This window comes from Mustela erminea, chromosome 12, assembly GCF_009829155.1.
Source record: "Mustela erminea isolate mMusErm1 chromosome 12, mMusErm1.Pri, whole genome shotgun sequence".
NCBI lineage: Eukaryota > Metazoa > Chordata > Mammalia > Carnivora > Mustelidae > Mustela > Mustela erminea.
Window position 1 is genome coordinate 42,726,523 of NC_045625.1, and position 26,364 is coordinate 42,752,886.

At 42.7% G+C, this 26,364-nt stretch overlaps 1 protein-coding gene and 1 long non-coding RNA gene across 3 annotated transcripts in view; one reads left to right on the forward strand and one right to left on the reverse strand.

The window, feature by feature from the left end:
- Positions 1–1,768: 1,768 nt before the first annotated feature.
- LOC116569862 lies at positions 1,769–17,381 on the forward strand. The gene is made up of 6 exons (XR_004277226.1): positions 1,769–2,031; positions 2,630–2,748; positions 6,329–6,402; positions 6,584–6,691; positions 8,360–8,475; positions 16,745–17,381. It is a non-coding gene; the product is annotated as an uncharacterized LOC116569862 (long non-coding RNA).
- Positions 17,382–20,874: 3,493 nt separating this feature from the next.
- Positions 20,875–26,364, reverse strand: part of TEK (TEK receptor tyrosine kinase) — a 96,073-nt gene continuing 90,583 nt past the window's right edge. For both annotated transcript variants that reach the window (XM_032306250.1, XM_032306251.1), the window contains exons 19-23: positions 26,272–26,342; positions 25,192–25,232; positions 23,992–24,088; positions 22,210–22,309; positions 20,875–21,377 (exon numbers count right to left, since the gene is read on the reverse strand). In XM_032306250.1, the coding sequence (XP_032162141.1) occupies positions 21,303–21,377; positions 22,210–22,309; positions 23,992–24,088; positions 25,192–25,232; positions 26,272–26,342 (384 nt within the window). In that variant the 3' untranslated portion in view covers positions 20,875–21,302. The remainder of the gene's footprint in view (positions 21,378–22,209; positions 22,310–23,991; positions 24,089–25,191; positions 25,233–26,271; positions 26,343–26,364) is intronic.

A 26,364-nucleotide genomic window follows, 5' to 3' on the forward strand; every position in this document is an offset into this window, starting at 1 on the left:
CTGTACCCCAATGTTCATAGCAGCAATGACCACAGTCACCAAACTGTGGAAAGAACCGAGATGCCCTTCAACGGACGAAGGGATAAGGAAGATGTGGTCCATATATACAATGGAGTATTATGCCTCCATCAGAAAGGATGAATACCCAACTTTTGTATCAACATGGACAGGACTGGAAAGAGATTATGCTGAGTGAAATAAGTCAAGCAGAGAAAGTCAATTATCATATGGTTTCACTTATTTGTGGAGCATAAGAAATAACACGGAGGACAAGGAGAGATGGAGAGTTGAAGGGAGTTGAGGGAAATTAGAGGGGGAGATGAACCATGAAAGACTATGGACTCTGAAAAACAATCTGAGGGTTTTGAAGGGGCAGGGGGTGGGAGGTTGGGTGAGCCTGGTGGTGGGTATTATGGAGGGCACGGATTGCATGGAGCCCTGGATGTGGTGCATAAACAATGAATTCTGGTACACTGAAAAGAAATTAAAAAATAAAAAATTAAAAAAAAATAATTCATGTCTTAGGAGAAAAGTTCTTTTATGTTCTAGATGTGTCCAGAAGCAGTAACAACAGCAAAACAACTGGATCAAAAAAGAAGAAAAAGAGAAGAGGTAAGCTTGGTGTAATGATGACAGACTGTTGACCGGGTCACCTTAAAGAACTAAACGTAGCATAATGGAATTACTAAATTGCTGTTGTTTGTGAAGGATCATCTGCACACTATGCATACTTGATATCCTTTTTAAAAGTTAGTATAAATAGATGAAGAAATGGGCTATACTTAGGCAGCATTTGAATTCTCAACCTCTCTTTTTAGAGGGTGAGAGCTAACATACATCCAGTCACAAAGAGTCCTGCTTCTCAAACTCAACATGCATGAAATGGCCTGGGAATTGTTAAATGCAGATTCTGCTTCTGCGGGTCTGGGAACAGCCTCAAAGTCTGCATTTATAACAAACTTCCAGGAGCAAGAAACTAGAGAAAAGGTGTTACTTGAATTTGCTTGTATTTTGAATAAAACCAGATGGTAGTACTTGTCCTCCAAGTACGCTGTCTGAAACAAAGTAGATGCTTCTAGAATCTCTTAATACTTCTCACACAGAAGAATTCTTCCTTTTATAAAAAGGTTTGCCAAAGGTGGTCTAGCAAATTCTGTCCGTTTTAAATAATGTATTGGAAATTTTAAGAATCCATTAGTGTGAGGCATTTTAAGAGTTAGTGATGCTGGGAAGAGATCCTTGAACTTGTGCATTTGGCCTGTGTGAAAGTTACCATGTTTCCTGCTTGTAAGCTTTTGCACCCTTATCTCTGTGACTATTAAGAATCAATAAGCATGATATGGAACCAGAACACCTGAGTTTGTATATCAACTGTGCTATGTAACCTTGGTCATGTGTCTTCATTTCCCTGAGCTTCATCTCCCTCGTCTATAAAGACGAGGTCAATATGTGTGCCCTTCTGGGTTAATATAAAGTTTAAATCGAAGTCATTAGGATAATTTTTGGCATGCTTACTATGCACTGGCTGTTACTGACCTGATTCTTACTTTCCCCTCTCTTACCCAAAGTATAGGACATCATATGATACAGGGAACAATATATATGTATGCATGTATATGTATATATGTCTGTATATTCACATGCATGTGTATATGTGTGTATGTATGTGTATATATATATATATATATATATATATATATATATATCTTTTTGTCAGAGGATATGGAGACTTGGATTCTTTTAGGCTACTCCTTTACTTAATATTAATTAGCATCCTAGCTTTTCATGTCTGGAAGGATTAATAGACTCTAATCTTACCACTCCTTTAAAAGTATTTATTTAAGTTTTATTGAACAGCGCCCCCTCCTTTTTTTTCTTAGCACTCACGGGAATTAGTCTCTACAGACCTCTGAAAGACTGCCTTCTAACCCAAAGAACAGTTACAGGAAAATAACTATCCCCACCCCAACCCTGACAAACCAGGAAGTGTTCTTTTAACCCCAGGCATCACAAAAGCTCTTGTGAATGACAGTAAGTCTATGGGACCAAAAATGATCCTTGTTACTTGCTAAGGTGGGAACACTGAAAGGACTATTTCCCTTCCCACTTCATTTCCATTCCCTACGTAGTTTATTTTATTTTCATAATTTATTGTATTGAATATAATCATTTCTGGTAAGTACTAGCATTATCTTCATTCACAGGTCAAATGACTTGTCAGAGTTCCCTCTGAAAATAGGTGGTAGAGCCAGGATTTGAACCCAAGGAGTCTGACTCTGGAGTCCTTCCTCCTAACTACTCTTCATATACATAGGCAGTGTCATCTCTGAATACTTTACATCTTTGGTTAGGAATTCCTACCAAAAGATTTACAACTGGTATTATTATTCTACATTTTCTCTAAATGCTAGGCATGGTTACTTAAAACCCATTCCTTTCCCCCACCACCACCCAAAACAAGAAAATACAGGATACTTGATACCACAACTGTCAAATCTTAGGTCCACTGGAGTTTGAAATGCAGTTATAGGAATATTTTTCAGTGACTATAAAATACCTTTTGTATCTTTAGAATATTTCTCACGATTACCTCCACCATTTGTGATACCTTTTTTTTTTTTTTTCCTAGACCCCCTCACCCAGTTAAGAACACGGGCTCTGAAGGAGGAAGGCAAATCCAGGTTTGGATGCCAGTTGGAGGTGGAGAAGTCACTTAGCCTCTCCCAGCCTTCGTCTTCCCAGTTCTGGGTAATGGAGCTACTACCCCCATCGGGTTGTTTTGCGCATCTGTTCCAGGAACGCATGTGAAGCACTTGGCACAGCGTGTGCCTCAGAAACACATAGTAGGCCTTCAGACAAAAGCTGCTTTCATCATCATGGCCAGTTTGAGGAATATTTTTCAGAAATGGGTCTAGTGAATAGCTCAGATAAACACTCAGCGACTTAACACGTACATACAGGTCACCGTGTGTCTGGAAGGGATAAAATACTATGGAAGACTTGCATCCCACTTCAGGAGCCACGATGGGCTAGCACGCATGGCTAATCAAGTTGGCTACAGACTGACTGTGGGGCTAAATCCACAATTCTCTGGCGCTGGGCTGACTCTGGAGGCAGACCAGGGATGCCTGTTTGAGGAGGGGCCCGGGCTGCCATGAGCAGGTCACCGGCAAGAATTCCTTGGAGTCGCCCTGTGACTTCTCCTGTGACTTCATGGTCAGCGCTGCATGTGCTGTCCATGCATGACCAAGAACACGCGGCCGTTCATTCCCTGCACTTACATCCGTTTTTCTTTTCTCTCCATAGAGTCACAAATAATCTCACTTCCTGCTTGGGTTGAGCTTCCAGGAAGATACTTTGTCGCTGTAGAGAAATAACGTAGCGTGTCGCCCACAGGCAAACACAGCAGGGTGGAAGTGTCACTACCACTCTGGCCCGGTGCTGAGTCATAAAGGCAAATACTGGGTAGCTCTGTTGCACTTCTTTGACCAGCCAGTGCTCAAACTGTTGAGAGAAAAGTGGAATTAAGTATTCCGTTGGCTGTATGTATAAACACAGAGAGACCGCACCCACTGAATCTGCACTTTTTTTTTTTTAAATTTTTTATAAGGGGGTGGGATTATGGACATTGGGGAGGGTATGTGCTTTGGTGAGTGCTGTGAAGTGTGAAGTCTGCACTTCTGACCACCACTTCCTCCCCTTGTGGCCCGTGGGCTCAGGAACTCCAGGCTGGGACAGTTGGGTGGACAGACCTGCAGGCGGTCACCTCCCCCCGGACTTCACCTGCTTTGCACCTGCTGGGCTTAGAATGGTCTTTGCCGCTCTGCCCGGCAGCGCTGATGAACATCAACCTTTGATCCTTTCCCCCGCCAGCCCCCATCTTCCCTGCAACATGGTAGATCTGCTCCAGTCCCCTCAGCTGGGTGGTCTGCCTATGCAAACTGGAAACCTAGGCGCCCTCAGGAGCCTCCCTGTCGCACACATTTTTGTCCCAGCAGCGCGCGCGTCTCCTCTGCTCTCCCTCAGGAATCTAGCTTGAGCCCGAACAGCTCCACCTCTCCTGCCCCTGCCCAGGTCCCGGCCACCCCATCCCTGTCCCCAGTTGCTGTACCGTCCTTCTGCTCAGTCTCACGGCTCCTCCCAACCCCCCATTCCCCATCTATTTTTCACCCCCAAGCCCCCAGAATAACTTTTTGACATCACATCTGCTTTTGACATCACTGCCCTGCTTTGATGAAAACACTTTGGTTTCTTGGCTGCCCCTGCCTGATTCAGCCTCCGCCCCCATCTTCCGCCCTGTCCCAAAGTTTCCTTCCCAGCCCCCCGGCTCCCTGCCCAGAGCCTCCTTCCCTGTTGTTCCCTGTGCTTGTGCTGTGGCTCGGTCCTTCTTACCCTCTGTGTCTCTGCTTAACTCCTCCATCTTTTCCCAGCCCCATCCCAGCTCCAGGCCTCTTGCTTTCCGAGCATGTAACCATATTTAATAACAATCTGGTCGTTTATCTGCCCTCTCTGAAAGACTGTAAGCTCTGGGAGGGATGCCCATCCCTTCCTGATTTCTCTCCCCAGTGTCTCCCCAGCACTTAGCGCGAGACTAATGCATAGGGACTGTCAGTAAATCTTTGGGTGGGTGCGTGGACACATGAATTATTTATGTAGAATTTATGCAGAATTATTTACGTACTATGTAGAGATGGGCATGAATATAAGTGAGTGTATGAAATACTATGAGGAAGATAACAGAACAGTGGGCTTGATTGAATAACAGAAAAAAATATGTGGATAAAGAATAAAGTAAACCAGGCAGGTTTGGCCCGAGTGTTTAGAGCATGGAGGGCTTAGTTTCACAGGGTGGAGGGATTGTGAATTCCCAAGGGAGGAGAACGAAGAGTGAAGATGCCCCAGGAAGAGTCAGTGTAGCAGGGAGACGGGTTGGGCTAATCAGGCAACGCAGCCTAAGAAGTAGAACGAGGACTCTGGAGTCCGCAGACCTGAGATGTGGGGATTTTTTTTGCCACCGACTTCCTCTAAGACATTGGGCAAGTTACTTAAGCTTTCTGAGCTTTTGGTTCCACCTTCACAGAATGAGCTGTGTGTGGCAATTTGGTGAGCTGACGTGTGCAAGTCCTGGCTTATAATAAATGCTGCATTAAAACTGGATCCCCGCCCCCTTCCTCATCCCGGGAGGAAGTAAGATGGGGCTGTGGGGTGTCAAGACTGGGCGAGTGAGGTAAGGCTGGGTCGGTAAGAGCCTTCGGGGCCAGCCTGAGGAATTCGTATTTGATCAGTCATGTGCAAGGGAACCACTTGAGGAAAGTGATATCATGAGTATGTGTTTTAGGAAAGTCAGTCTTAACCACATTTTATGGGAAAACTGGTGCAGAAACCACTGGAGACAGAAGGATTTAATAGGCAGCAGTTGAGAGAACGTTGTCTTGGCCAGAGGGAAATGGGCTGAGGTGGATAAGGAAACAGATGGGATGGCGTATGGGAGTGGGGTAAGAAAAGAGTTATGAAGGCTTGGGATTATGGCTGTGAAAATGTGCAATATGCCTGAACAAAGATCCAGAAGAAGAGGGTGTCAGGGTTTCGTAGGTCTAGCCAAGGCTGGAGGGGACACCTATGTTGTGGTCTCAGTCTGTATAACTGGGTGAGGTTTCCTGGGTCAGATCAACAACTCAGACACGGGAAGGGAGAAGCTGGTAGTTGGTAGCCCCAACCAGAGGGCTCCAGTGGAGAGGAAACATCAAGGAGCAGAGAAGATCAAAAAGATAGTTGAGGTAAAGTCAAAGCAGAATAAAGAAGCCACACTAGGGGCGCCTGGGTGGCTCAGCTGGTGAAGTGTCTGACTCTCGATTTTGACTCTGGTCATGATCTCAGGGTCCTGGGTTCAAGCCCCTTGTGGGCCTCCCCACTCAGCATGGAGTCTGCTTGAGATTCTTTCTCCCTCTCCCTTTGCCCCAGCACCACTCTCCTGTGCCTGCACTCTTTCTCTCAATAAATAAATACATTAAAATCTTAAAAAAATGATGCCAGAGAATTGCTGAGGGACCAGGACAAGAATGAGGGAAAGAGGAAGGAAGGGAATAGAAAGTGTTCAGGACATTGGTAATTGTACTTCATCAAAGTGGAACCCATAAGAACTCTGCTTCCAGGAGTTGATTTTTCTGCTCATTATGGAATATCTAGAACTAAGACTGTGGAGTGGTAACATCAGATCACATGTACAGCAGTGTCCTTAAAGGTCTTTGAAGGTAAGACCTGGGAGTGAGGTCTCCTTCTGCTTTATAGAGTTGGGCTGTTTTGATTTTTATTTGTTCCTGGCTTGTAGTCCTTGGTGGCTTAGAGACACAGTACAGCTGTTTGGAACCTGTCCTTGGACCTGCTGGGTGTCCGGTCACCAAGGTAGGGCTTGTTCACCAAGACCGCTGCCCGGGTCAGGATTAGAGGTTTGTCTCCAGAGATCAAGAAGCCTTTGAAAGAATTTGAAAGAATTCATTAACTAATTTTTAACTGATGAAATTTCTATGAGCATAATCGCCCCTGCAGGAATATACAGTAATTTATTTGGCCCTGTTTATTTCAGCTTCATGTTCATGACTGGAAAGAAAACCTAGAGGGCTTCATGAAGACTTCCATCAAGTGCCCACCTGCCAACAGTAATCCTGGTTTATTTGCTGTGAGTTGTGAGGTGGTATGTCAGTGTTTTCTCTCTTACCCTTCTTGGGGTAATTATAAGGAAATTATGGTGTGGCACCCTTCGTCGTATGAGAGTACTTCACTGGGCTTTATCCCCATCCCACATAGCTCTGCACTGTAGTTCATATGTTTTCAGAAACAACTGAAGCTGAAGAGAGTTAGGCCACTTGGCCACTTTCCTATACTTAGGGATAGAGCCAGGCATTGACCCTTGGTGCTCCTTTGGGTTATTAATTTTTCTTTATATATTACCAATGGTGTTTCTACTCCTCAAATTGCTGAAATTATATGGGTGGAGAATATTATAAATAGTATAAATAGTGCTGTTATCCCCAGAATCAACATAAAAACTTGAATAAATTTTTCAGAAACTATTGTTTATAGAGACAGTAAAATATTTGTAGGGACTTTTATTCATATGAGAATCAATACAAAAAAGTAGGGAACAAACAGAACTTGGAATCCTGTGACCTCGGAACCTCCACCCTTCCCCCATGGTCACCCCCGAGCAAGAGTCCCAGATGCTCTAATCTGTGAAGTATGGGGTTAATCATCACTCCATGGTTACTGTGAGAATCAGATATACTAAAATAGGGGAAAGTACATTGGATGTGTCAAACATCATGTGAAGAGTTGTCTTTCCCAAAACACAAAATTTTTATTCCCTGTAGTATATTTGGAGAGCAGATTTGTAGTTTAATTATGATAAATATATAACGCATTGTTCAGTTTGAAGCTTGGGTCTTTAACTAGAAACAATTAAGGCTGCTTCAGACTTTGAAATCCAGTATCCTTACTATGCTGTCCTCTACAATGCCATGTTTATACATTTACCATATACATTTATGGTAAAGATTTTCTTTTATTCATTGAGTAAGATCTTTAACTGCATTCTCCAATATGGTAACACTCAGTTCCTCAGTCACACTAGCCATATTTCATTTTGTTTGAGAGAGGTTGGGGGGGGGGCACACATGCAAGTGGGGGAGGGGCAAATGGGGGAGGGAGAATTTTTTTTTAAGATTTTATTTATTTATTTGAAAGAGATCATGAGCAGGAGGAGGGGGAGGGGGAGGGAGAGAAGCAGGCTTCCCACTGAACAGGGAGCCCAATGCGAGGTTGGATCCCAGGACCCAGGGATCATAATCTGAGCTGAACGCAAACCCTTAACCAAGTGAGCCACCCAGGTGCCCTGGGACAGAGAATCCCAAGCAGGCTCCATGCCCGGTATAGGTCCAGTGCAGAGCTCAGTCTCAAGACCCTGAGATCATGACCTGAGCTGAAATCAAGAGTCATATGTTTAACTGACTGAGCCACCCGAGCACCCCTCAGACCTGTGGCTACTAGCTGCCATATTAAACAGCATAGAAATAAAACATTTGGTCATCATGGAATGTTCTACTGGATAGCACTGATTCTAATAAAAATAATCATAAAGACTAAGCCAAGAAAATGGAATTATTTTATTAGCAGAAATACTACTAACATTAAAGAAAAAATAAAAGTTTGGAACATCTTTTGTAAGACTGTCAGACTGGTTTTTGTTAGAAATCCAAATAATACTAAATTGTATATTCTAGTCAGAAATACTCCTTTGGGATATCTCAGATGTTAAAATGTTTACTCAATATGCTATGTAAGTTTAATGTGTCCCCCTTTATAGTGCTGTACAGCCAAAGGTTTGGAACTTACTCAAGTGACCGTGGTTGATCCCAGCCTCCAGGTGGTCTATGACACATTTGTGAAACCAGATGAAGAAGTCATTGACTATAACACCAGGTATATAAAAGGGTTGACTTTGAGAATGTAGAATATTCAACATGTAGTTTAGGTGAGTTTTAGCTTAATACTTTTATTGAGTAAATGTTACAGCAGGAGTTACACTATTTTCCTTTAGTTCATTCATTTGTTCAAAAACATTCATATTTTATGGAATACCTTGCTAAAATTATGCAGACAGACACTGTGTTAAACCCCATGTTACAACCCTAAATAACAGGTTTTCAGCCCTCATGGTGTTGACATGTGGAAGTGGTAGGTAGAAGCTAGAGAGGTAAAAACATGAATAAATTATTCTATTCATTGTTCCATCATTAATCAGTTCCTTTTGAAAATTCCCTATTTGCCATTTCCATTCAGTGAAAATTCCCATTGGATAAAAATTTCTGCAATCTTGTAGACATGTCCCTGAGTATACATGGCTTTGATATGGCAAGCAGAGTAATGGTTCAGTGCAGATTCTATTCTGTGAATCATTATTATTAAAATAAGATGTATTTCTGACCCAAACTCAGTGCTAACTTGAAGTGGTAGAATATAGATGTGCCTTTAATTTTTTAAAACCTCATTTGACACACCAGTGATATCACTGATCAATTGAATATGGGTTTCCTAAAGGTTTATAAGCCAAATAACATGACCTATTTATATATTTCCTCAAATATAAAACGGCAAGGATCTAAATTTTCACTTTAGAATAAGAAGTGTTTATTATTGATGTTACTGTACTTATTCAGTTTAACACATTCTCCGAAAGTACTTAAAATTACTCAGTTATGTGTGTGTGTATATATATATATGATTTGTTTACATATATAAACAAATATGACTTGTATATACATGTACACATATGTAGTATATATAATGTATATAGTATACATTAATATAGTATAGTATATATACTATCTTATATAATATTGTATATAAAGTATATATCATATAATATATACTGTATATATGTCCATAATTTTGGAACACAACAAAGCAAAGTGGTCATGTAAATTAAAAGTTATTTTGATGATAAATATTGAGAATATGTATAGAGAATTCTAATAAACATTTTTAAACCTAAATTCCCTCACAGTTCGTAAAAATGGTTATATGCATAAAAACAGTAAAGATTGCTATGATCAGAAAATACTAATATTTATATACTAATCTTTCTCCTGACCTCTCTGGATTTTTTTTTTCTACTCATTTTTGCCACATTTAAATAGTCCTATCGATTTAACTGTTTTCTTTTTTTTCAGCTTTATTGGGGTATATTGACAAACAAAATTGTAATATACTTAACGTTACTATCCTTCCAATGGTACTTACTCTTTAATGGTTTTAATGGGATCTTTCCTAACTGAATTTTGGAAATATTTGGTAATTATTGATACTCATAGTGACAAAATTATAACTGAGGCGCCTGCATTATAAATAATTTTTGAGTCTCAAAAAAATGTCAAATACATTCAATACATTGAATTTTTAAAAAATGTTTTAAAATAAGCCCAAGTACCCCATGATAATTTCCTCTTAATCCAAATATTTGATTATTTATCAAATTCCCTAAACTTGATGATGGAGCTAGGTATCTTTTTTTTTTTTTAACTATTCAAGTATAATTGGCATACATTATCATTTTCAGGTGTACATACAATATAATGATTTGTCATTCACATGTGAAATGATCAAAATAAGACTGGTTACCATCTGTCACCATACAGTTTAAAAACTTTTCCTTGTGAGAACTTTTAAGATTTACTTTTTAAACAACTTTCACAGTAACAGTACAGTCTTAATGATTATAGTCCCCATGGTGTACATTACAACGTCTTGATTTAAAAGTGGAAATTTGTACCTCTTGTCTCCTGAACCCATTTTTATCTACCCCCAACAGTCCTCCCCTCTGGAAACCACCATTTCGATCTCTGTATCCGAGTTTTGTTTTGTTCGTTGATTTATTTTGTCTGTTTGTTTGTTTCTTTCTTTTTTACATTCTACATATAAGTGAAATCATACAGTGTTTATCTTGCTCTGACTTATTTCACTTAGTCTAATACCCTCAAGTTTCATCCATGTTGTCACAAATAGCAAGATTTCATTCTTTTATAGAGCTAAGTGGTATTTCTTTGTAGATTTCTTTGTAGATTTCTTTCTCATCCATTCATCCATCAGTGATTACTTAGGTTGTTTCCATATCTTGGCTGTTGAAAATAATGCTACAATAAACACTAGAGTACGTACATCTTTTCAAGTTCGTGCTTTTCATATTCTTCAAATAAATACCCAGAAGTATAGTTAGTAGATCGTATGGTAATTCTGTTTTTAATTTTTTGAGGAAACTCCATGTTTTTCATAGTATATGGCTATGCACCATATTTACTGTATACTGGTGGTATATTGGTTGCACCAATTTATATTACCACCAACAGTGCACAAAGCTTCCCTTTGCCCCACATCCTCACCAACACTTGTTATTTTTTTATCTTTTTGACAGTAGCCATTCTAACAGGTGTGAGGTGGTATCTTATGGCGGTTTTGATTTGCATTTCCCTGATGAGTGATATCGAGCATCTTTTCATGAGTCTGTTGGCTGTCTGTGTATCTTTGCAAAAATGTCTATTCAGATCCTCTGCCCATTTTTTAATCAGATTGTTTGGGATTTTTTGTTGTTGTTGAGTTGTAGGAGTTCTTTGTATACTTTGGGTATTAACCACTCATTGGATAAATGATTTGCAATTACATTCGTCCATTCCGTGGGTTATTTTGTTGATGGTATCTTTAACTGTGCAAAAGCTTTTTAGTTTAAGGTGGCCCCATTTGTTTATTTTTGCTTTTGTTGCCATCGCCTATGGAGTCAGATTAAAAAAAAGAAGTCTAAAACCAATGTCAAGGAGCTTTTTTTGCCTGTTCTAGGAGTTTTGTGGTTTCTGATCTTACAGTCAAGCCTTTAATTCATTTTGAGTTAATTTTTGAGTGTGCTATAGGATGGTAGTCCACTTTCATTCTTTTGCATGTGGCTGTCCAGTTTTCCCAACACCACTTATTGAAGAGACTATCCTTTCTCCACTGTGTAGTCGTTCTTTCTTCGTACTAGATTAATTGATCATAAGTGCATGGGTTTATTTCTGGGCTATCTATTCTGTTTCATTGATCTCTGCATTTGTTTTTATGCCAATACCCCATACTGTTTTGGTTACTATAGCTTTGTAATATTGCTTGAAATCAGGAAGTGTGATGCCTCCAACTTTGTTGTTCTTTTTCAAGATTGCTTTAGCTATTCTGGATCTTCTGTAGTTCCATACACATTTTTACAATCGTTTGTTCTATTTCTTTGGAAAATGCCATTAGAATTTGCATTTTCCAAAGAAAAGATTGCATTGGATGTGTAGACTGCTTGAGTGGTATGGCAATATTTACAGTGTTCTTCCAATCCATGAGCATGGAATATCTTTGCATTTACTGGTATCCCCTTCGATTTCTTTCATCAGTGTCTTAGTTTTCAGTGTACAGGTCTTCTACCTCCTCGATTAAATTTATTCCTAGGTATTTTATTCTTTTTGATGCTTGTAAAAGGGATTTTCTTAATCTTTCAATGAAATTTCATTATTAATGTATAAACATGCAATAGACTTTTGTATATTGATTTTTGGACCCTGCAAATTTACTGACCTCATTTATTCTAACAGTTTTTTGGTGGAGTCTTTGGATTGTCTATATATAAAATCATGTTCTTGTTGCTCTAGCTAATACTTCCTATACTATATTAAATAAAAGTTGAGCCATATATATTTTGTTCACAGGGACAATAATATCAGTATACACTTTAAATAAAAAATACCTTCCCCGGGGGTTCCTGGGTACCTCAGTTGTTAAGCATCTGCCTTTGGCTCAGGTCATAATCTCAGGGTCCTGAAATTGAGCCCACATCGGGCCCTCTGCTCAGCAGGGAATCTTCTTTTCCCTCTCCCTTGGCTTGTATTCCCTCTCTTGCTGTCTCTCTGTCATATAAATAAGATCTTAAAAAAAAAATACCTTCCCAGTACTTTTATCTCTTGGTTTTCTCCTAAATCACAGTAAAGCATAGAAGTAGCCATGCTTCTGGACAGTTATTTAGAATGGGCTTCATGGAAGCCACTAGAGTGTTTTCTACATGTATTTCACTGGTCCTCATAAGCCATTAAGATTGGTAATTAACTCTACAGATAAGACTAGACCAGAAGGTTAAGTAACTTTCTGAAAATCAAATATAGTAACTGTAAAGAAGATGGTGTGTGTGTGTGTGTGTGTGTGTGTGTGTATAATTCAGCCATAAAAAAGAATGAAATCTTGCCATTTGCAACAACATGGATGGAACAAGAGAGTATAATGCCAAGGGAAATAAGTCAGTCAGAGGAAGACAAATACCATATGGTTTCAATCATATGTGGAATTTAAGAAACCAAACTAGTGATCATGGGGGAAAAGAGGGAGAGAGAGAGAAACCAATAAACAGACTCTTAACTATAGAAAACAAACTGATGGTTACCAGAGGGAAGAGTGAGGAATTGGGGAGAGGTGAAGGGGAGTAGGAGTAAACTTACCATGATGAGCACGAGTAATGTATAGAATTGTTGAATCATTATATCATCTACCCGAAACTACTATAACACTGTATGTTAACTACCCTGAGGTTAAAATTTAAAAAATAAATAAAACAGTAAAAAAAAAAAGTGTAAGTAAGTAGTAGAGTCATGGCATAGTTCAAACTTAGGTTATCTGACCTCTCCCTAGGACCTTTCCATGCTACCCATATTTCATAGTTAGACTTTATTATTTTTTATTATTTGAGTATAGTCAACACACATTGTGACATTAGTCTCAGGTATAAAAAACTGTGATTCAGCATATCTCCATTATTCTATGCTCACAAATATCACCACACAACACTACTAAAATATAAACTATACTCTCCATGCTATACCTTTATTTCCAGAACTTAATTTACTTAGTAACTAAAAGCATGTATCTCCCACTCCTATCTGCCCATTTTGGCCACCCTCCCATCCCCCTTCCTTCCGGCAACCATTAGGTCTCTATTTTTATAGTTCTATCCCACATGTGAGTGAAAACTCAGTCTGACTTATTTCACTTAGCACAATACCCTTTAGGTCCATCCATGTTGTCATAAATGGTAAGATCTCATTCTTTTTTAATGCTGCATAACGTGTGTGTGTGTGTGTGTGTGTGTGTGTGTGTGTGTGTGTACCACACCTTTATCCATCAATGGACACCGAGGTTGCTTCCATATCTTGGCTATTACAAGTAAAGCTGCAGTAAACATAGGGTTGCATGTATCTTTTTTGAATTGTGGTTCTATGTTCTTTGGATAAATACCCAGTAGTGGAATTACTGGATCATATGGTAATGCTATTTTTAATTTTTTCAGGAACTTCCATATTGTTTTCCATGGTGGCTCTTTGAGGCTTACTTGAAATGGGGGACTAAAACACAGATTATACGAAGAGAGTTCAAAGGAACTCTGTGAACTCCTAATGTCTTCCCCCTCCCAGCTTTACATTAATTAGTCCACATTACATTTTACAAATATAAGCTGGTAAAGGATAGCTGGTGATCATAAGTAAGATCATTGTTTTGTTCAGTGAATATTTGTCACGTTGGGTCAGTGATGTGTTCTAACTCTAACGGATGAAATCCAGCGAGATACCTTCTTGCATTGTGTGTCTTACTGGGGCAGGTTTTCTGGTGTCGAAGATGACCTGAGGAACACAAGAATATCGATCCAGACGTCCAAGCTACCCTGTTGAACCTGTTCAGTGCTGACACTGTACTAATTGGACATAGCTTTGAACGGAGTCTGTATGCTCTTAAGGTAAAGAAGTACAGCCTTATACTTTTACAGAGCAGTATGAGTTAAGGTGGTAGTCCTTACTATTGTATTATCACTGATGGTTGATTTGCCCTGTTAACTAAGAAGGAAAGAATTGCTGTCCATGTTGATAAAACAGTCCAACCATCACAAACTAGAAGCAGTGTAAGATAGCTAAAGTCATTTGGCTCATCCAGATCAAAAAGAAAATCCATTAGTTAGAATTAAACCAAAATCATTGTTTGATATTATCTTTTAATATTCAAATGGGTGAGACTAAGGTTTTTTTATTCACCTACTTGGAGATACTTTTTTGTGTTAAGTCCAAGTAGGTCTTACAGGTAGGCTCAAAATCAAATGTCATGTTCACTTTTCTTGGCATGATAGACTTGAAAAATCTACCCCTTAATATACTTCAGGTTAAAATTATCTGTTCTTTGCTCTAGAACAAGAGTCCAAACACTGCAGCTGGTGCTGGCCACCTAGTTTTGCAAATATCTTTGTTAGACCCACTGCCCCCATTCACCTCTGTATTTCCTGTGGCTTCTTTCATGCTACAGAAGCATTGTTAAAGAGTTTTGACAGAGACTATGTGGTCTGCAAACCCAAAATATTTATAGCTTGACACTGTGAAGAGGTTGGTGGCTACCTCTGTTCCAGAACACTGGTATCCAATAGAACTTTCTAGATTTTCCACTACCTACTATGGTAGACACTAACCACACTTGGTTATTGAACATTTATAGTATGTCTAATGTGACTGAGAAGATGATTTTTTCATTTTTATTAAATTTAAACAGCCACATGCGACTGGTGGCCTACCACTTGCACAGCACAGCTTTTGAACTTTGGAGACATTTGCTGATTATTTGTTTTAGCCACCCCCAGGACTTACCTTCATGCTGAGAAGGGCTAGTTCTTCTTCAGTACAAGAATACAAATATAGCTATTTAAATTTCATGGGTGAATGTCAACCTCGTTCTCTGTAAAGCACCTGGTGTTCAAAGTATAGATCTGTTTCCCATAGCAGTGTTGTCTTTGCACGTGCCAGGTAAGACTGGGATGTGCCTCCTCCCAGACCTACCAAACTATGCGAAAAGAGAGGTGGGAATGGGGGCGCCTGGGTGGCTCAGTGGGTTAAGCCTCTGCCTTCAGCTCAGGTCATGATCTCAGGGTCCTGGGATAGAGTCCCGCATCGGGCTCTCTGCTCGGCAGGGGGCCTGCTTCCTCCTCTCTCTGCCTGCCTCTCTGCCTACTTCTGATCTGTCTCTGTCAAAGAAATAAATAAAATCTTTAAAAAAAAAAAAAAAGAGAGAGAGAGAGGTGGGAACAGACCTAAGTTGTCTTTGAGAAAGTTATTCCAGGGACGTCCTTCTGTGGCCCAGAGACCTCACCTCTCAAACTGAACTTCTCACCATGACTCTGTCTCTCCTTTTTCAGGAACCATTCTACTCCACCTGTCTCCTGGATCAGAAAATGTTAAACTATCATGATTCTTCACTGTAATCCGTCTGTTTCTTCTGCCCAGATAACTCATGGATTTTCCAGCTTTCCTCTATTTCTACCACCATCTTCTTTTATTTACTCAATACAGGAGCTGGTGTCTGGTTGGTAGTTGACTCATTAAAGGACATTTTACAGTACTTCTGAAACACGGCATACTAGGTGCTTACTGTTAACTCTCCAACTCCTCATTTTTCGGGGAGTCTCTAAATTACTCTTGAAGCTCATCTTCCACGCTCCTTTCACAATACAGCTCCCCTCCGCAAGAATCCAAACTGGTACCTCACTTTCTAGACTCTCCGTTATCTGACTGCTCTGCTTTTTATCCTATTTTCTGCCTTATGAAACTTCAGTGGAAATGTATGCATCATCTTTCATGTATAAGCACAGGAAACTTGGACATAGATGGGATAGGGTCCTTGTCCGTGCCGCCTCCCCAGACGCAGACACGTAAACACTAATATGTGATGGGACATGTGCTAAGTTGAGGGGTGTCCCCTTCAGTGGCGCCCCAGGGTGAGAGGAGCATGGCTCTGCATCTACCCCTTGGTTGGAACCTGTCTGCACATGCTGCCCCCTGGTGGTGCTTCCAGCAGGGAAGTGGATCCACAAGTCAGAGTGCTTGGGTCTCCTAACTCCGTTCTTAATTTCTCAGAGCTGCAGTTCCCTGGGCTGTAACAAGGGCCAATATCATAAAAGGGACAAAAAAAAAAAAAATACCCCATTCGGTTGGTTTGCAAATTGTACTGGATAATTTACGTGGAGAGCTTAATGACTGATAGGTCACAGCTGCCTCACGTTCTTGCCCACGGAGCAAAGTTCTCCCTCTACAATGATGGTTGCTGCTATCAATGTGGTTATTTTGAGGGGAGAGCTTCTGGTAGCATTTTCTCATTCACTTGACAGCTAATTCCTACTTCAGTTGTGGACACGGCAATTCTATTTCCTTGTGGGCGAGGCTTGTCTAGTGGCTGACCACCTGCAGAGAATCATTCAGGACTGTGGTAAGAGCCTGTTCACTCATGATTAATCTCAGGATCCTAAGTCTGACTTGAGTAAACAAACCATGGGATTCGTGGTAAAAGCTTTGCTTCCTGAAATGCTTAAGGTAGGTTTTTCTTTACGGATTCCCTGCTAGGGTGGAGAACCCTAAAGCATCTGCATACGGAGACACCACTCAAATGCCCCCCTGCCTGGTGTCGTCCTGGCTCTTCCACAGGCATCAGAACAGCCAGGCCACAGAGAATGGTGGCCAGGTCGCTGTTCAGCAAGTTGCCTGGTCTTGGAGTTCATGTATAAAACTTCGGTTGGTGGGGAGGTCTAATTCCAGTCCAAATTTTGCTGGGTACCTCTTTTCATATCAGCTTTTCATTAAATGAGATTCCAAATGTACTGGGGTCAGGTCATCTCACCCAGAGTAAATTGTGCGTGTTGTGTTGGAAAAACTATTGTTCAAATTCAATAGATTTCATCATATATGCATGTGATTTGTACTGGCTTGGTGTGTATCTTGCTCTCATAACATCTTGTTTTTTTCTGATAAATACACCCAGCCGTAAACAAGTTAGTCAAGTACATTGAGTATAGCTACAACCACCCTGTTAGTGGCATTGCCATATGCACAGTCAAGCAGTGTCTGCCTTGGAATGGGGGTTACTCTGTACATTCACGCATACCCATGTAGTCTCCTCTTTGGCACAATAGAGAATTCTAAGAAAACTAATTCTGCCTATTTTAAAATTTGTTATAGTGCTGAGTTTCTAAAGATAACTAAGACATGGGAAGGCCCTCTGACTGTGTCATTAATTGTACAACATATCAGCTATACCCTATGGTCTTTATTCTTTGATTCTTTGTGTGTAAGACACTACTGCTGCCTCACAGTGGGTATTTATCTGTTTTGCTAAAAATACATCTCAAAAAATTCCCACAATATTCTGTTATAAAATGTAATGTGTTCTATTGAAAACCGTCTTGAAGGGCGCCTGCGTGGCTCAGTGGGTTAAAGCCTCTGCCTTCGGCTCAGGTCGTGATCCCAGGGTCCTGGGATTGAGCCCCGCATTGGGCTCTCTGCTTGGCGGGAAGCCTGCTTCCCTTCCTCTCTCTGCCTACTTCTGATTTCTGTCAAATAAATAAAATCTTTAAAAAAAAAAAAAAAAGAAAACCGTCTTGAACCTTAGACAGGAAAATATTTCATTTAACAAAAAACAGCTTATATAAACATATACTACCCATTTTTTCCAGAATAACACAAGTGAAAAATACCATACCATTTTAGACATGGTGATCATATGATTTTTCTCATTTAACCTCCTACATCATTTATTATTCTCATCAGAACTGTAGGCTTTATACTTGGGGTAAATTTTATCTACTTGTATTTCGGGTCATTCTCTGTGTAGAGAGTTGCACTTTTTCTAGCACTATGTTTGGCTTTTTGCCAGATCTTTTACTAAGCTCTCCCACTTTGTTGTTCTCTGGAAAAGGGGTTTACAGAGAAGGTAACAATGTGCTATCTTGTCACAGCAAGGCAGTGACAACGTGGGGACAGCCTATGTAGGAAAAGGGAGAGGTTTGCTAAATCTAGATTTATGTATAATCTTTACAAAGCATTCAGAATCATGTGTTGGTAAGTGCCTGGTGTTAATTTTTTATAAACACGAACTCAAGGCTTCATTTTGAGAACCGCTGTGGGTAATGTCATGGATGCAGTCATTGTGGGTCTGACACGTTGTCTTCTATTCTGTACTGCTTGAAGGTCATAGTTCAAGTGAAAATGCAACTGCCTTCATAGAACTGGTTCTCTGGAAGGTAAAACAAGACCTGAAAGGAAAGGAGTGATCGCTCTGCCCGAGCACATCTTAAATCCCTGTCGTGGGGTTTCAGGGACGCCTCTGCGGCTGGCGGTAGAGTTGGGTCTATGATGGTAGGAACTTTCTTGACCTTTTTCTTCAATTTCCAACAAAAGTTGTGAGTGGGGTGGGGGGCGGTTAATGGGGAGGATTAAGTTGCTTTGAATTTTCGACTCTTCTTGATGGATCTAGGGTGACAGGTTTACCAAGGAGTACGGTTTACAGTGGAGCAGTGGCCTCCTCAAGGGTCACGTCTCTGGTTACGTACATTTCTTTCTCTCCAAATATCGAAAACTATCATTATCTAACACATTTTTTTTAGGTCTCATATATAAATAGATTTTCCTCACAAAGTAAATGTAAACTTTTCAGTGTGCTCTGTTAACATAAAGCTTTGGGTCATTTGGCTGTTGGGTAATGTTTGTATTCTAACTGGTGTACTGTGACTGGATTTTAATTCATAACTTATTTTTTTCAGGCAGAGTCCTAGGGATCTTCTGAACACACTAACCTGTGTTCAGTGCCGGACCTGTCTCATTCCTTTGAGGGGTTAGCTCCATCTTTCTTGCTTTCTCATCATGGGGAAGTACCTGACCTGATTCAGTTTGATTACCCTTGAGTACGAATCTTCAGTATTAATGTTGCTAACATGCTACAAAATTACAAAGGTTTCACTGCCAATAGTACAGGAGAGTCAGAGTAATTAATAGGAGGGCTTCTGGCGGGAAGTACACCTGCTACCTTCTGACGGTTGCTTGTGAGATGCCCTCAAGCGTACGTCGGTTTGGCTGCCTCCGTGTTGTGACTTTCAAGTAACTCAGTGATGCCTGAACATGTTTTTCTTGCTGCCCCAGGTACTTCTCAGCCATCTCTCTTATCATGTACTTGATGTAAAGTAAAATAATACAAATTTTAATCATTATGAATTTAAGTAATATGAATTAAGAAAGACTATTGGGGGGGGGGGAGATGTGTTGCAATGCCACATGCAATGAAGGGATTATCTGCGTTTTCAGGTCCTCCTTGCTCAGTTCCACGTACTTTCAAACCAGGGGCTGTCAGGAGTATCTCCACAACATGTGGTAAAAAGCCCAAGGACTCTTCGCGCATTTCCGGCTGCTGACTCTGTCTGCTGGCAGCCTTGCATGTGCGCTCTCCCCTGGAGAATGCCGTTGGGAACAAAGGGCCCTGCTATTGTCTTTGAACACACGAGGTGGATCAAGTGGAAGGAACAGGGAACTTTATGCTCTATGTCGACCGATTTCACACTATCCCAGTTAAGAGATTGCCGTTCTGGAGCACCTGGGTGTCTCATTGGGTTAAAGCTTCTGCCTTTGGCTCAGGTCATGATCCCAGGGTCCTGGGATCCAGCCCCACATTGGGCTCTCTGCTCAGCAGGGAGGCTGCTTCCTCCTCTCTCTCTGCCTGCCTCTCTGCCTACTTGTGATCTGTCAAAATCTTTAAAAAAAAAAAAAAAAAAAAAAGACTGCTGTTCTAAGCCCTCAGTGGACACTGGCGCACTACTGGGGGCACAGAGCGCTGCTACAAGAAAAGGGGCTCACCCGAACACTTCTCGATGTTTCCAGTCCTTCCAGCTGGAGTCCCCACCCACCGCACTATGGGCATCTCACCAACACAGTTGGAGGACAGGAACTTGACATCAGGCATGACCTAGGAGAAACACTCCCAGACAAAAAACAGGTACGCAAGACATTTATTCACTTACTATGAGATCTCATGGCGATGTGTGCCTACCATATAAACTGCAGACTCACAGCTGATCAACAGGGAACTTTACAATGTGCAATACGTGGTGTTCTGTTGGTACGAATGTCACATGTCTTCCAAATAGAGCCCTAGGCGTCCTACTTGATTTCTTAAAATACACAAAGCAGTGTCACCAGAGAAACTAAAACTAAATCCCGTTGATTTACCAAACTTGTACTTCTTTAAAGTTCCTTAGATGCACACTGAAGGAGAGTTGAGTCCCCTTTTAGATGGTAGCACTCTGGACTGGACTCTGGACACACTGGCTCTGGACACACATGACAGTGGGGTCCAATGAGCAAATGACATTGAAATGGCTTCTACAGTTGAGGAATCGAAGAATCCCTTGTAAATGTTCAACTATGTCCTGATAGAACTAACCTATTTCCCCCAATTTCCTCACCGGTTCCACCAGGGTTGGTGTGACATTTATTAACATCTTTTTTCTATACAGCAAAACATTTTACAGCATTCACTATGAAGGTAAATATCAAAAACAATCCAGAATGCTAATGAGTTAGGCATCATAGTAATTGTACTCACACACCTTCCTGTAAAGTCCATATTTTTAGAAAAATATATTATTGCATATGAAACCACCAACAGGCATTCTGAGTTCAGCACATTCTTACTCAAAACGGTATATACAGTCCTAGTAGAGGCAAAGGGTCCTACAGATTCACACGCACGGGTTTTTGTGGTCTCGTCCCAGACATACAGCAATATATATACATTTGTATATTCTGTGTCCCCTCTCTTGGCAGAGTCTTGCTGGCTTTCTTGGCATCAAGGGTCTGACAGGCCGGGGAAGGGGCAATGTTACGTACAGATGGGTGTGATTTGTTCTAGGCAGCTTCCTCGGCAGAGCAGTCGATCCCGGCGTAGGCGAACTTCTCATAAAGCGTGGTATTCACGTAGGTCTACGAGAGCAAGAGTGGTTGAGAACAACAGCGTCTAGAACAGTGGTCTAACAGTGTTCTGCCACTGCCAGGGGCAGGAATCATCAGACCCTAGTTTCCTTAACTTGTTTTGATTCAAATACTAGGTACCTAGGGGATGTTTTTCTGTCCTCAGTCCCCATGTTGTATTTGCTGGCTTTCTTCCTGAAATGCATCCCTGACCTTCTGCACCTAAGACTTCACCCTTGCACTCTCCTCCGTGTCTAGGCCATTCTTTCTTGTCCTGGTGTGGCCCCCCGGAAATGTCCCAGTCTCTCAGGATCGTTCTCAGTCCCCATTTCTCTCTGACCTCACCCACATCTCTGGTTTAATTACCCCTCGGGTGGTGGTAACTTTTCGTCCAGTTCTATAACCTAAATTTGTCTTTTCAACCTCAGATTTGTACAGCCAACCACCTGCTAGACCTTTTTATAGAATTCCTGCCCCTGCCCCCTAGAACCCTGCAGACCAGGCTGTACCGGTTCCCGGCTGTGTGCCCTTGGACACCTCCATCTCTCCTCTTTGTATAGATTTCTTCTGCAAAATCCAAGAATCAGGCTCCATTACTGATGAGGTTCCTTCTAACTCAGAGGTCATTCTATCTGTCCTACCGAGTGACTCTCTCTTTTAGGGAAATCTGATTAACTCGGACACTGTAACATCCTCAGAGCTGGGGGCCACATCCTTCATGTCCCTCTGTTGCCTCAGGCTACGCCCAGACCGCCTTGCTGAACTGTATCAGCTATTTCTTTTTAACCACAGGGGACGCGTGATGAAGTGTGACTCCAGAGTCTGCCCGGAACTCCGCGCTCACCTTGCGTTCTTCTAACATCCTGTTCAAGGACACCAGGATCTGGGCAAACGAGGGCCTCTCGTAGGGCTTCTCCCGCCAGCACTGTCGCATGAGGTCGTACCTGTGAACACAAAGGGTTAAGCAGTGAACTCCGTGACTCTGCGTCAGTCCTGGGCCTGTCCTGCTGTGGGGCACCGGAGCGAGAGAAGAGAGGGAGCCATTTCACACGTGGGCATCTGCGCTTACGCGGCAGCACAAAAGTAGAGCACCGGGTTTCTCTCTGGCCTCCCTCCTCGCCCCACCGGTCCCCCTTTCTTCTGTCAGGAAAACTAGTGCCCATCCTGAGTACCATTCCTGCGGGATCTTGGTCTCAGCTCTCCTGACTGGAAAGAACCGACTCATGCATGCATCTAGGGCAGCATTTCTCTTGGAATGCCACATCTCTCAAAATGTTAATTCTTTTTTTTTTTTTTTAAGACTCCTATTTTCAAGAGTAATTTGCAAGATTCTCACCTATTGCGTCTCCCCCTTAGGGAGTAGCAGAGTCAAAGCTTGAGAAGTCTTGCCCTTACAAACAAAAAAACCTGTGTAACCTGACTTAACCTGGAACTTGCCCCACGTAAGAGACCATAGAATTCCTTCCCTCTTACATTACCTATTTGCATCTTGTGTGTCCCGGGAACACCGTGTGGAAGCACTGGTCTAAGGCAGTACGCTCCCCAATATGGTCAGAACCACTTGCATTAAAAGGCAGATTCCTGGGACCCAGCCTAGACCTAGAGAAGCAATGTCTGACTATGGACCGAAAGATCTCTCTGATGTGAGGAATCTGAGAGGCAGGCTGGGGGACTGTGGAGGGTAGGGAAGGAAAAAATGAAACAAGATGGGATTGAGAGGAAGACAAAACTTAAGAGACTCTTAATCTCACAAAACAAATTGAGGGTTGCTGCGGGGAGGGAGGTAGAGAGAGGCTGGCTGGGTGATGGACACTGGGGAGGGTATGGGCTATGGTGAGTGCTGTGGTGTAAGGCTGATGATTCACAGACCTGTACCCCTGGGGCAAATAATACATTGTATGTTAATTTGGTTTTTTTAAAGAAGCAATGTTGGGTAGGGCTCAAAATTTCACATAGGGAACAATGTCTAAAGGGAAACTTACAGCCACAGAAGTCTAGCCACCTAGCGTGGTCTAGGTTCATGCCTCTTGTAGCAGAAACCTAAGGAATAACACGCTTTCTCAGAAAGTAACTCCGTGTGGATAATAAATTCTTTGCTGAACCTAGCGCCTTGCCCTTTCACATTACGCCCTTCAGGCAGCAGCTCCTTCAGGGAGTTCTGGGAATGGTGGTTTCACAAAAGCTACTCATTCTTCCCTGGGGAATAATTCTGATTCCTGGAAAATGATCCTTGCAGAATCAAGATTCTGTGATTTAAAAAAAAAAAAAAAAATCCATCTTCCTAACGTCACAGCTCTGAAATCTCTCTCTCCAAAGTTAGCCTCAAGGTTTCATACATTTATTTATGAATTTCAGATCTTTTCTGCATTTGGGGCCTTTCCTCATTTCCACCTTCCTGGTATCACTGCCTTAACTTCCTGCTGGATTTCTATGCCGATAAAGCTCTTCATCCCTGCCCACTGCACCATGCTCTGAGTTCAAGGAGCTCCCTACCCTCCTCCTCCATTTTGGCTGTTTGGGATGGCGACGTGTGTATGAAGCAGACGCCCCTTCCATGAGAGTGTGTGTGTTCAAGAAATGTGGGGGAGGTCAAGGTGACAGGGCCCCAGCGCGGAGCCTGACTTACACCTCGTCATCACAGTTCAGGGGCTTCTCCAGTCTGTAGCCCTGGGGCAGCTTCTCGTAGAGCTCTGCACATGTCATCCCGCAGTAGGGGGTGCCACCTGGAAGACAGGAAACCACGTCACCCTCAGGCCCTGCTAGTTGGCACACAGGGTCTCCTGCCCCAAGCCTCTCAAGCAGAGAGACGGGGAGAAAGGGTGTGGCAAGGGAGGTGCCCACCCAGCGTGACCCTCCCTCTGAGCAAACCCACCACACAGCACAGCTGCCCAGATGCCACCAACCACGTCACAGGGCAGCCATCTCCTCGGTGGAAAGATCCAGTTCAGGGCTCACAGGGCTGTTACTCACAGGGCTATTCTCTTCCCTGAGTCAGCCCACACAACTTGTCTAGCGTCCCAATGAGTGGTATCTTTTCCCTACTTGGGAGTCTGCCATTAGATTATCCACTTCCTGTTTGATCTGTAATAGTTACTGTCAAATGACAGAAAACTTGGAAAATACAAAAAAGTAGGAAGAGAGCAAGCAATAGTGTGTATCACTCTGGTGTGGTCTTTCCAGGTTTTTCATGGGCAGTATTTACTCAACGGGGGTCCTAGTGTAAGGCAGTTGCTGGGTTTGTTTTCTTTAAAGATTTATTTATTTATTTATTTGACAGACAGAGATCAAAAGTAGGCAGAGAGGCAGGCAGAGAGAGAGAGGAGGAAGCAGGCTCCCTGCCAAGCAGAGAGCCTGATGTAGGGCTCGATCCCAGGACCCTGAGATCATGACCTGAGCTGAAGGCAGAGGCTTTAACCCACTGAGCCACCCAGGTGCCCCAGTTGCTGGGTTTTGACACACATGTTTTCACAGACTATTAACTGGCCTTCGGAAAGGACTTCTCACGGCTGTGTAGCGTGCCATCTTCAAGCAAATTTGCAATAGTTCTGGGACATCTCTGCGCCCACAGACACAAGCTCTAGTGTAGCTGGCAGACACCAGGTCGTTAGTATTAGGTATGACATTAGCTATAGGGCTCTCAAAAAAGAAAGACAGGAATAAGCACAGACAGAAACCTATCAAATTCTATTTCCCAGTCCTAACCGGTGGTGCCACGTAAATACAGAAATACGTAAAAATGGCACCGGTGGAATTACACAGCGAGGGGGCCCAGGAGGGCCGGCTCCGAGTGCCTGAAGTCTTGCCGTAGATGAACGTGGACACTCACCTAAGGACACGATCTCCCAGAGCAGCACTCCATAGGACCACCTGCAGGGGACACAACGGGGAGTCCAATCACCGACAGACAAGCTGACACCAGCTGACAGGTTAGTTTCCTGCCTCAAAAGTCAGGGTGACGGACACTTTGCCGAAAAGGAAGTGTTAAGCATGCGCTCCCTGGGACAGGGCCCCGCAGGGGCACGTGCTTCTCCCCTCTTCGGCCAAGGTCAGGATTCTAACAGGGAAACCAGGTTAGAGCCCCCACTCGCTTCCAGCAGAGAGCACGGGGCGGTGTCGGGGCAGCAGGGCCAAGGCCAAGCTGACAGACTGGAGTTAAATTCCAGCTCTACCACCTTGGCACTCGCATGACCTAGGACAAGTTGCTGAACCGCCTGAAGCCTCTTCGTGTGTTCGGAAAGTGGGGACACCAGCTGCTGCCTCGGTCACAGAGAGGAAGTGAGCGAACACCCCAGAGGCACGTTGCACGCGGGGAGGACACAAGTACTCGCCAAGCCCCCGCCCTTCCCCAGGCAGAAGCTAAACTCCCTGGACAAGTCACCTCAACCCTTGAGGCCTCAGTTTCTCCTGCCGTCATTAAGGTATGGGCCAGGCGGCCGAGGTCTCGCTCCCAACCCTCCCTTCCACCGCCAGCCTGAGACTCGTCCCTGCAGGCTGCGAGCAGAGACGCGCTCTAGACCCAGCCTGCCTTCTGCCCCTGCCACCTCTGACCCCAGCAGCTAGTCTGGGCTGCCCCCCACCCCCCACCTGTATGCAGAACTCAGTCGGGGATGTGGAGCCACAGGAAACCCCACACGCCCCTTGATTCTCTGGTGATTGAGAAGTCACGACTTCCCCTTGACAGGCGGAATAAAACCCACAACCTGCCCCCAATGATCTTCGACCATGAGAACAGTCTTTCTGCTCTGAGGCTGCATTTTGTAGACTATTAATTTATTTCCTGGGCTTACGGACTAGCTTTCTTCTACAGAGGAACATCATATTCCTGCCTCTCGTTAAGACCTCTGTTAAATGCTTACTTTCCTGGGGGAAAAAAAAAAAAAACCCTCAAAATAAAAGGCATACTCACACGTCACTGTTGGTTGTATACACACTGTAATTTAGTGACTCGATTGCCATCCAGCGCACCGGGAGCCTTCCCTGGAGAGAACAAAGTGAGATG